Here is an 11,991-nt window from a genome sequence, read left to right as displayed (position 1 = left end):
CGGAAGAGCCGGTTTATTTGATAAGGCAGGATAATCAGGATCTCCGAGGTCTAGTCAATCCTAGGCATTCGATTCTTTCAGATTTTGTAGCTTCTCTAGTTGGTCAGGTTGTAATTCATCTGGAATACTTGCCCTTCCTCCAACTACCATCTTTTCTGGTACAATCTCAATATCTTCCGTTTCTTGTACTTCGATCACAGTACCACGAGATGGTATAGATTGAGAATTATCTGCTGTGCTTGGCCCAGATGTTGAATCTGCTTCACTACCAGAACTGCTACTAATTGGAAATGGCGCTGAATCTGTTGGTAAATCATCAACTGTTGACTTCTCTTCAATATCTTCAATTGCTTCTGTCGTTTCCTGCTCTTCTCTTTCATCCATTATCACAGTAGCCTCTTTACAGTCACTTTCATTTATATCAGTAGTAGTACTTGAAGGTAAATCTCCCTCAGAACTTTCTGTTGATTTTGCTGTATCATCAGTGCCTTCTTCTAATCCCGGAAATGGATGTTCAATTTCTTCCATTGGTGTTGCCGCAGTAATTACAATTTGTGCAACGCCAAGACCGAAATCTTCTTTTGATTGGTCAGTATTCAAATGCTTTGTTTTTTCATCATTTTCCTAAAAATCAGAAATATATAGCTAGATTTATTAAATTATTAATCTTTCGATAAATTTTTTCCAACTATCACTTAAGAAAATTTTATTTACCTTTGTTCCCAATTCATCCGATACTTCAACGACTAAGCAGCAGTTTTGTGTACATTCATGATATTTAGAATAAATATAAACGCGGTAAATAATAGTAATAATTTGAAACTTACCTATTATACCAGGCCCTTCGGATTTATCGGCTTCAAACTGCGAACCATAATGACTTTTTTGGTCCTTCGAGAGATTTATTATGAAACCTTCTTGTCGATTCTGTTCTTCGATATTTGCATTACTGGATTTTTTGTCTTGTGATTCTATATGTCGAATACAATAATGAGAACATTTTTTTTTTTTCACAATAATTCCATTTTCAAGAATCGGTTATTACCTTTTATTATATTTTGAGTCATTTCGTTTCCTAATAAAAATTCTGGAACTTCAGGTGGTGTAAATACTGGTGGTGCAGAGCTCGGTGGTGTTATATTTTCCTAATAAGAAAAAATGATAGAAAGAATATTGAAAATAGCTATATTAATAGTAATATTATGTAAAAAATAAAAGTTACATGTATTTAAAATCATTTAAAATAGTTTATAAATTGAAATTTAACCTGTGGAGTTAAAGGTGAACCATCAGCGGCACATGGTTCTACGATTAAAGATGGGAATAATCCTCGTTGTCCGCGTAATTCTCCTTCCCACCATCCATCATCGACATCATGAGGTTCTTTTTTTAGGACTTTTAAGATGTCTCCTTCCAGGAAATTAAGTTCTTCATCGCATATAGCATCATAGTCATATAGGGCAATACAATATTGTTCTATTTCTGAAAAAAAGATAACATGATGATAACGTAATCATTATTTTAAATAATATATATATATATTTTTCTTTTTACTTTATTAATTTGTTATACACATAGTTATACGTTTACTTATAAATTACGCGATTAAATAAAAATATTGTATTTAAATTAAAAGTGCATAATACCGGAGAAAATTACGCAATCAAGTTACATGATGTGAAAATTTACCTCCTATATGATTTTGTACAATAGCTTCTGATTCTATAGCTTGTAGATTAGCATCCGGATCGACTGCATCATGATCGTCGATAGTATAATCTACCGAGGAGAAGGATATTTGTTGTACTAGACCAGGTCCTTGAGAAGTGAGACCGGATGTTGTATCTCTTTCAACATCGAGATAATTTTGTGGAACAAAGCCTTCTTCACCGCGATAATTTCGTGCTCGGAGCCAACCATCGCCGTCACCCTCACCAACAACTTCCAATTGCTCGCTTTCAACGATAGACAGTTCATCAGGATTTTGCGCCTATAATGAAATGTATTTTTTTTTATGAGTTCATAAAACGTCATTTTCTATAAATAATTATTTATAAGGTAAGATTATACCGCATATGAATAAAGTGCGGTACACTTGTATATTTGTTGCGTGGAAGGCATTTCAGATGTCTCGTGAATTTCAGTTTGTTCTTCTTTTTCCTCATTATCCCAATCTGCAGCTGTCGGATCGTCCCAACCAACTGTAAGTTGTTCTATCCGTTGTTTCTCTTGCTCAAGTAAAGCTATAAATTAATGATACAAATAAGATTCTTTTATCAATTGGAATGCTGTATTCGCTATATTATAATTTATATGATAAAACAATTAACGTATATATACCATCAACTTCTTCGCTATCGTGTCTCTGTCTTTCCTCTACTGTTTCTTCTTCTTGTTGAGCAGCGTTTCGTGTACTGCCAGGTCGCTCAACAGTCGTTAAATCACTTCCACCATCTCCGTCACTATCATAAAATGAATCTGAGCATGGATGTTCCTACAGGATATAAATGTACATTTTTTTACAATACTTAATACAAATAGACTTATAAGTAAAGATTAGTAATTTGAAAAATTGTTTAAAATAAATACCGCTGTTCCCGATGCATCAGTTCGGACAGAAAGAGAGCTAGCAGAACGTGGCATATCTTGGACACTTAAAGTTTCTGCTTCCTGTAGCCATTCGTCAACGTTTACTAAACGAGGAAATGCAAGATAAAATCGATATTACAGTTGGTGATATAATCTGTCATAGAATTGTATCAGAATACAAAAAAATAAGATATGTAACAAACCTCCACCGTTTCGAAGACATTCTATTCTTGCTTCTGCCTTTAGTTTTGCTGTCTAATGAACAAGTAAACAGGTAAAGAAGAAAATTGACGTGAGTCATGTTTCACCACATAGCTTACCTCTGCACGTCGTATCATATGTTTCAGTTCATCGATTTTTGTATCTAAATCTGGACCTTGTGGATCATTTGGATCAGTCTATAATCGTTATTAAATATATTTATTAAACAAGTCATTTTAGAATATACAAGTACATCGGCTAATTATATATTATGTTAACCTTTTGTCCAGACTCTTTTAGTTGTAAGAGAATTTGTAACTTTCTATTATTTTCTCGAATGCTGCTTATTTCACGAGCTATTCTCGTCGACCAGCGACGTGCTTCCTTTCCAAGTGTAGCAGCAGCAGAATGATCAGCCGTTATCCTGTAATAAATTTTTTTTCCAAACCATCACAAAAAATTAAGGTTGTAAATATATCTATTTGATGTTTCATTGACAAACCTGTCTATCGGATCGTGGTCACAAGGTTCAAAATCATATTGTATATGTTGTTTCAAGACAGGATAATACAGACAGCAGCATTGTATATTGTATTCTCTAGTGAGCTATAAGAAATAGGAAATGAACCAGACAAGTAAATTTGATGCTTTGTCATTTTATCGTATATATATTTTCCAATATAATCTTGCTCAAATTTTGTACTTACTTGTTGTGCTTGGTCACGAATTTTTCCGAAACTATTTTGAGTAGCTAGGCAGGTTAAGAGTTCTGTACGACCCATTAGCGTTAAATATTCTGCAACTTTATCGTAAACACCTTGTTCTAAATACTGTTAAAAAAGAAAAAGGGAACGTTTTACTTTTCTTGCATTAAAGGAAAAAATAAACCCGATAATAAAAGTGACTTACTTGCATAGTGTTTTGTAAATCAACTACAAAGTATCTATTTTGATGTGCATTGGCAGCGGCAAGACTAAGTAAATAATCATTTCGAGCTCCTGTCGATTTTTCTTCTAAAGCATCGCGTTTCGAACTTACCTGAAAATAGTAATTTTGTGTGAAAGATGTTTTAATTATACGAAACTATGTAATTATGTAATATTCCTTATAACATTTCTTCACCTTTGCACTATTCTTTTGCAATGATGTTATCGATTGAAAGAAGGATCCCTTCTTTTTCTTTAGCCTACAATTAAACGATATTAGATTTTATGATGCGAAGTCTTTAGTTAATTGAAAAGCTAAGATTATTTACTTATTAAATCCATGTAAATACATACTTCTCTTCGATATCTTTCGCTTTGTCCCGCACGTCATGGGCGCTGTGTTCTTCATCGAAATACAATTTCTTTGTTTTGTCTACATCTTGTACACACATTTGTAGTTCTTTTTGTACTATCATTAATTGGTCAATTGCCTAAACGGAAAACAATCTTATGCATTTTTTTCCGGTTGACGAGCAAATAATATATCTGAGAAAAAATACCTTCTTAGAAATTTGAAGTTTGTGCATTTTTAAACCTTTTGCATCATCAGCAATTTGTTGCTGAAAAACTTCTACTGCTGCTAATCGCGCTCTAGCCAATTTTTCATTTTCTTCTAGAACAGTTCGCCAAACATTCCACATATTCCTGAAATGAACAATTATTTGTATATAACTTCCAAATCATAGAAATCATTATATACTTTTACGCGTTTCCTAACATAAAAATAATATCGATTAATAAAATTAATAATACAATAATAATATTCGAGGAATAAATTGTACCATTTCTCCTCTCCACCTTCGACTTTCAGATCCGGAATGTTTGGAATTTTTTTATTCAAATATGCGGAAGATATTTTAAGGAGAGCCTAAAATGAATATTCAATGAAGAAAAAGGTATAGTATAAATTTTACAAATTTAGTCTTTACTATATGTCATTTTCCTTACCTCTGAATAGGATTTTTCAATCGCAGACTTTTTTATCGTAAAGTTTCTGAAAATATTTATACGGTGAAATATTTATGTTTTGAATACTCGAACAACTTCTAACATATTTTTGAAGAAAAAAGATATTCGTAAATATGGAAGTACAAAATAAAATTTGTATTAAATACATCCACGTTACAAAGAAATTACAGTATAACGATACATACTACGTAACAAATATCAGAGGCTGTAAACTTATTAAAACATCTGTAATGCGAATGGAATAAGATAAACTTTATCGAAGATAAAAAGGTAATATCGTAGAAATTGAGATCGATGGTATAAAATGATATAAGCTTAAGATGTTTAAAGAGCTTTTATCTAATCCTCCTTTACATAAGTTTAAGACTTACCGTATATCTTCCAGAAGGTCGCATTCATGCTGGTTTTTCGCTTGTAACTTTGCTGCTTGCTCTGCGTGTACATTCTTAAGAAATTTTGTGAAATTTCCCTGTAAACATTTACATTGTTATTTTATCTTTCTCTATCTAACACAAACGTGATGCAAGTTTTCATACTTAAAATTTCTCGTACGCATAGTGATGGACAAAAGCTAATTTTTCTCCAACGATAATTGCAAGAAACATTTTTGCAAGTAATTAAAGTACATCTCCTTACTCGTTGCTTGGATGTTGTGCTAAAAGTTAACTTGGTGGAAGTAACCTTAACGAATACCGTGTATAAACATTTGAAAAAGAATATACGATGCGATCATTGGTATATTTTTAAATGTACGTAGAAATATTGACACACGGATCTATATGAGATTCGTCTATCGGATACAAGAGTCACTACAATTGAATATAAGTTGAACAGACGTTAAAGGGAATCATATTTTTCGAGTCCCTTATTTTTCTTTCACACTTTCGTCGGACGATTCTTTAAATGAAAAACATAGTTTCTGATGCAAGTAAGGTAAAAGCCCGATTCGACTTTTTAATCATCGAACAGGAAAATGTAGCATAAGTAGGCGCACCGATATTTCCTTTATGTATCAGGGATCATATTGACATTGTGAACTTTTGCCAATATTTAGAGCTAATGATGATATTCAGAGCTAATCTATTCTATTAGTCATAGAAATTTTACTTATGTCCTTTTCCACGCTATTTGAAAATCAATCCAGCCTTTTAACAGTCTAGAGACACATACCCCACCCCAGAGTGTGTGTGTGTGTGTGTAAATGTGTGTGCGAGAGAGTGAGAGAGAGAGAGAGAGAGAGTCATTACCGAATGGATTTAAAAAAATATTTGTATTGTTTCAGTAGTTTAACAAACACATTAATGATATCGGGTAATGATAAAAAATAGCTACTCGCTTTGTTTCAGCCTATTTGCGTCTACTGTGAACTATATAAAAGTATAATTTTCAATAAACTTGCGAACTGAACGGTTGCTACATGCAAGTAATTACTGAACACTTTTCAAGAACAGAACTTTATGTTAATGTTACCGGGGAGTGAGCTATAGTTCCTTTTAATTCTGGCTACACCCTACGATACCGGAAAGGTCAGGCTTTTAACCTGTGCAAAGTATACTTGACAGGAGACCATAATACGATAAAGAATTGCGAGCTACGGATAAAAGGACATGCTAAAAGAAACTTATAATCTTGAATATAAGAGAATTATTTATTGATTCGAAACATATTTTATTGGCTAAAAAGCTCGATGAATATCCTTGAAGTACATATAGACGGAAGAAAGTAACGGAAGAATCTACCGACGATGCTTCGAAATTATTTTTATTTCAACCTAATAAATAATTAGCGCCGTGAGAAGTTCGACGCAAAGAGCTCGCTTCTTTAAACATTTTCGTCAAAGGAAAGTTGTATACTGTAAAGAGGAAGGTAAACGCGATGATTGTCCGGAAGATGTGAAGAAAAATTTTCAGTGCAAAGAGCAAATAGTGGAGAGTATTCCTAGAGCGTTGGACCAAATTTCGCCGAAAGGAAGTATGCTTTTCAAACAGTCTTAGGCGTAAAACACGCATTTCCTTCTTGTGAAGCATTCTGAATTCTTATCACCCGACTAGCATTTGGCAAGTGGAAGTGGGTCAGGAATCTCCCGATCTTTAACTGTGAAACTTCATTGTCGTGAAATGAGGCAAAGGGTTGGTTTGCTACCATTGCAAATAGGTCGAAGGATCCTGTTAGTTTTAAAGATATCGCTATTTCCTCGTAGATTTACCATTTCCGCATCTGATTAATTTTGCGGAAAAATAAGATTACGCGATACCTACTTCAGATTTTATTATCCCGTGAATTATACGTTAAGAGTATTTTAGGGCGTGGGAAGATTGAAAGTGGATAACAAATTATTAATCGCACGTACAATAAAAGAGTATTTTGACACAGCCGTTGAATTTTTGAATAATTTCTGCAATTTATATGAAACAAGTTTCTTAAATTTGCAAAAGGCAAAGAAAAGAATAAACGATACGATATCCATAAAAGCTTTTGAGTACAGCAATAATCTATCTGTTAAATCGTACTTTTATTCTCTGCGTTTGATTAAAAATTTTAAAGCAAAATAGAATTTAGGAAAAAATTCTTATAAGGAAATATGGTCTCCTAAAAATCGCCCTAGATTCAAATTTCGGGATCGATTTCGGTGAGGACATAGTACCGTTACATAATAAAGGAGACACGGAGAAATTTCAGGGACATTGAGGTTTAGGTATGCATAAGGAAAATCGTTTCTGAAACGTAGTAAAATGGAAGGAAGAATAGTAGAGAGAGATCGACATCGATGGGGTGCACGTTCGTTTCGATTCGACACGATGCTAACCCGGGTCTTTGGCCCGTTCTGTACATTTTGAGGTCAGCTTTTGATATAGATTCGTGGCGAGGACCGAAGTGCGCATCGATTTTCCTATCGTAGTAACATTTGAGCGCCGTTTACGTCAATTTTTCCGTAAGATATCGCTAAAGATCGATACGCGGTCAAATTCGCGTATTTCGATCGGACCAAGAAGTGTCAATGTCTTGTACACTTCCTACGGTACATATAACATCTTTAAACGTCATGGAATTTCATTTTTACGATTTTCTGTTTGATTATTTTAATATCCTTGGATAATAAATATGGGAAGAAAATTTTCCATAAGAAAATACAGTTATTCTTGAGAAAATATACGAGTATCTTAAAGGCGATTATTCAATGTAAAATTTGATGTAAAGGGTGTTCGAGGGGAAAGAGAGAATCGGTCGAAAAGACTGGGAAGCGGAAATGTAACGAAAGACGTCGATCTTATCAGCTTACTTTTCTCGGTGGTGGTTGCATGCTGGACGAGCGGCCTGCTCTGCAGCCTCACCGCTGGCAGCCCGTTTTACACCGTCCGCCGGGGAGGGGTGCTCTGTTGTTTTCGTACGCCTCACCCGACACGATATTACACGCGCTACCACCCTCACTGCTTGCGTGTTCGTACGCTACTGATCTCCTGTCCCCGACTGAGTTAGCCTATTTATTGATCATATACGCGCCTGCGTTCTCTCCATCTACGCCTTCGACATCCCTCATTCTCTTTTTTTCAACCTTCCCCGGTGTTTTCGATCTTTCGCCATACCTAGAATTGTCATCTTTTTCTATGTGAATTTCTGGCTTTCATCGGCTGATATTAATTTAAGTTTCCATCTTTCCGACACATTTATTTTATTATCTTATTCTCATTCTGTTCGAGGCTTTCAATTATTTAATTCGTGAAAGTACGAAGAAGGCGCTACATATGAAATTCTTTAATAAACAGGAGTTAGAAACAAAGACCTTTTTGTTTAAGCTATAACCCTTTTCTTTTCCTTATCATACTGATTAAAGTTTATGATTTACCGCATGCTTCACAGGACCCAATTAATCATATTTTCCAAATTAATTATATCTTCTCTTTGTACTTTCAAAATTTGGAAAAAATTTTGAAAGAATTTAAAAAAGAAAATAAAGATATAAAAATAATAATAATATATAATGAAATAGCATGCGGATACAAAATAACATAGTCTCGGAAACAGTATTCAATTTTATTAATTGTATAAAACGGGTGTACTTTTTGCAAATACATACCAAACGAATCATTATTTCGTCTTTGACATGTACTTATGAGAAACGTTTAACGTTACATACAAAATTGAAAAAGTCACAAGGGACATTTTTAAACTAGTTGGACATCCACAAGATGCGATAATTTCACTATACATCATTTTGACTGGTTCAAAATCAGACTTGCTTAACCCACGAAAAATCTTTCTACTTTTATTCGAAGCGTGTTTCATAAGCAATTTTAGTCGTCTAGAATAGATTATTTTACAAAAATATGGTAAACACGACGAAATTTCCCTTTTCAGATACCAGGGAGTTTAAGATTAATTTTTTAATTAAATGAAATTGTGAGATAAGCGAGTCTAATTAAGTTTAGAAATTGACGCAAGAAGAAAGCAGTCCATAAATACTTGTAAATCGAATTTCGTGCCTGTTCATTCTAACTTCTACAACTGATATTCATGGTAACTCTTCAGGCGGTATCGATCCAAGATCTTGATCAGCTGGTAAATCTATGGCACCCTCCACATCAGCATCCGAACCGACTGGTAATACGATTTCTGGTTGAGGCACTGTTTCTGTTCCTTGGGAGAGAGCGATTGCTATCGGATTTCCACCAGCGTCTAGCACTAGGTCAGCTGTAGCTTCCGCAAGATTTGTCACAGATTTTGATTTGACACACTGAAAATCGACGTGTCGACTTTTCGCTTCTTCCTTTTCCCAGGACATGTGAATAAATGGTCTTTGCACGTAATTATAAATTACTTCAGCACGCCCACCTGCTCTCTTCTTTACTTTTTCTTTATAAGTAGGGTAACCTTCAATACCTAAACGAATCTTCTTCAAACCGCGCTCCTTCATTACCTGTTTAGCTACGTCTCTATTTTCGATGTATTTGAAAAATCGATACATCGCGGTGCTGTTAACAGCTGTTGAGGAATAAGAAATATTTTGTAAATATTATACTGTCTTCAATGTATGATAAATCACATTATTTCTTATTGAGGAAGATGAGTTCTAATATGACCAATAAAGTGTTCAAGACTACATCCGATACAATTATTGATTTTCTATTTTATATATCCAATATACCGTAGTAAGGTCATGTATTTTGAACCTTGATATCGTAAATAAACCGGAAGTAAAGAAAATCTAACTATATCGTTTGCACACTTACTTTGTGAATATTCTTCTCCCATTTGTGGAGGATATTCTTCATCCCAATCAACGACATCGTCTTCCAATAAAACAACTATGTGACATTCACGATCACCTCTACGCGCACTATTTACCATTAGCGGCAATATTAAATCTTCGAGGAACACTTCAAATTGGCATCGTGCACCTTCGTTAGATAGTTCATGTAATAGTCCTCCTGTAAAGAATTGTTTATTTTTTAAACTTTTGTCATTTATTATGAATTAATATTATAATTTTTAATAATTATGAATTATTACAATTTTTATTGATTACGATTTTTACTCACTCAAATTTTGACATTTTACAGTACTAGCGTCAAATGGAACAAGAAGATAATCACAAGCTTCCCGCAATTCCTGAACAGCAACTGTCGGTGGACATCGAATTACGCCACCTTTATAATAATCAAGAATAGCCCTAAATACCATGGCAGATATACCATCTGCAACTTCATATTCACCACGTTCATTTGGTTGAGCATATTCAGCACCAGAACTAAACATTCTACCTAACATTGTATTTGGATGCGCGGTGAATAACGCAGGATCAGTAATAAATCTAAAACCAACATTTTTTTTTAATATAATGTAATTATATCAATAGCTAAAAGTATATTAGATAATATTTACCTAGTATTATCGACAATAAGAGTAATGCGTTCATCGCTAGCTTGTGGATTATTTATACCAGTAACAGATCCTGATGATGGTAAATTTTCTCTATTTTGATTTTGCTGATTTTTTCCAACACCAACTCCAGAGCAAAGTCTGAAGAAAAATATGTTCTAAGTGACTACTGTAGATCACTTAATATTAATACCTACATAAAACAAAGGAATTATAACTAATAAACATATAAAGCAATGCAAAGTGTAAAATAAGTGTGGTAAGTAACACCTACCTGTTACATAATGATGCTTGGACTCTTGTATCAATAATATATAAGAAATAAAAGTACAATCCACAAAAGCATACAATAATTAAATACATTATACTATTAAATATTAACTTAAAATTATTAAATGTTTTGAGAACAAGGTAATACTGTGTTTGCAATCTTTCATTCATTTGTGAATATTACCTGCTTTGTTGATTAACATTAGTGTTTTGTCTGCCAGAATTGAAGGAATGACAGTGCCTTTCATTGCTCCCATCCCTTTGTACCAAACAAGATTTTGGTTTGGAAGAGCCACCACAACTACATGCAAAACAACAACATTACCTTTCTAATGATTGCATTCGACAACAAGCATTGTGTACTATCTACTGATTCTAATATAACAAGTAATTTAAATAATGAACAAGTGTATATACATACAAATTTAATTATAATATAGGTTTCTAACTATTTCTTTCATATTTTTTATGTTTTATCCATTGTTCTTTTTAATAAAAAGTAAATAAATAAACAAATAAAATTAAATCAAATTTAAAAAAGAACTATTTAATAAAATTAAAAAGAGAAAAAATGTTATTGTATAATATAAATCAAAATGTATTAAAGAAAAAATGAATATAATAATTAACACAAAATAAATTTTGTCATTCTTTAATACATTGCTTTTTAATTGAGCTAATATCAAAATATAAAAAAGTAGATATTTCTATTTAAAATTTAATTTTATATTAAAAAATTAACTGACATGCATGACATACTGCATAACATCTCTTAATAACATGCTACATTTTAAACATATAATTGTTAAATTAGAAATTTTAAAGGTACTATAGATTATAGATGAAACTGTCATAATATTGCTCATCTAAAGTATTTGTTTTAATAAACTAAGAAATTAAGCTAGTAATATAAAATATCTAAAATATCTAGAAATATCTAAAATATATATATATTTTTTATTTTATAATAAACATTATACTCATTTATATGTTTTGTGGAAATGTAATACCTCATTCTGTTCTTATAAATACGATGTCGACCTCTGCCACCTGTTTCTTTATCTGTTTCTGTATCACTACTACTATCCTGAACATAGTT

General features: G+C 32.9%; 1 protein-coding gene across 1 annotated transcript; it reads right to left on the bottom strand.

Annotated features, from left to right (window-relative positions):
• Window positions 1–6: 6 nt before the first annotated feature.
• On the bottom strand, window positions 7–11,985 carry LOC108545490 (uncharacterized). Its single transcript, XM_017897146.1, has 26 exons — window positions 11,903–11,985; window positions 11,077–11,193; window positions 10,626–10,763; window positions 10,283–10,554; window positions 9,974–10,171; window positions 9,266–9,725; window positions 4,725–4,770; window positions 4,559–4,644; window positions 4,277–4,421; window positions 4,071–4,207; window positions 3,913–3,976; window positions 3,700–3,828; window positions 3,498–3,620; window positions 3,293–3,396; window positions 3,070–3,214; window positions 2,910–2,987; window positions 2,793–2,844; window positions 2,590–2,693; window positions 2,341–2,494; window positions 2,071–2,243; window positions 1,690–1,990; window positions 1,268–1,482; window positions 1,046–1,145; window positions 828–971; window positions 715–746; window positions 7–624 (listed from the first exon to the last, which is right to left on the bottom strand). The coding sequence occupies exons 1-26, from the start codon at window positions 11,905–11,907 to the stop codon at window positions 61–63; spliced, it is 4,086 nt and encodes a 1,361-aa protein (XP_017752635.1). The 5' UTR covers window positions 11,908–11,985; the 3' UTR covers window positions 7–60.
• Between the last annotated feature and the right edge of the window lie 6 nt (window positions 11,986–11,991).

This window comes from Eufriesea mexicana, unplaced genomic scaffold (assembly GCF_001483705.2).
Source record: "Eufriesea mexicana isolate 0111107269 unplaced genomic scaffold, ASM148370v2 scaffold386, whole genome shotgun sequence".
NCBI lineage: Eukaryota > Metazoa > Arthropoda > Insecta > Hymenoptera > Apidae > Eufriesea > Eufriesea mexicana.
This window is presented reverse-complemented; position numbering and strand designations above follow the sequence as displayed.

What these genes read in the sequence shown, in the direction of transcription:
- LOC108545490 (XM_017897146.1), bottom strand. An exon ending in ATTTACAAAACACTATGCAA is followed by an intron (nt 3,621 to 3,699) that starts GTAAGTCACTTT and finishes CTTTTTTAACAG; the next exon opens with TATTTAGAACAAGGTGTTTA. An exon ending in CGGATGAATTGGGAACAAAG is followed by an intron (nt 625 to 714) that starts GTAAATAAAATT and finishes TCTGATTTTTAG; the next exon opens with GAAAATGATGAAAAAACAAA.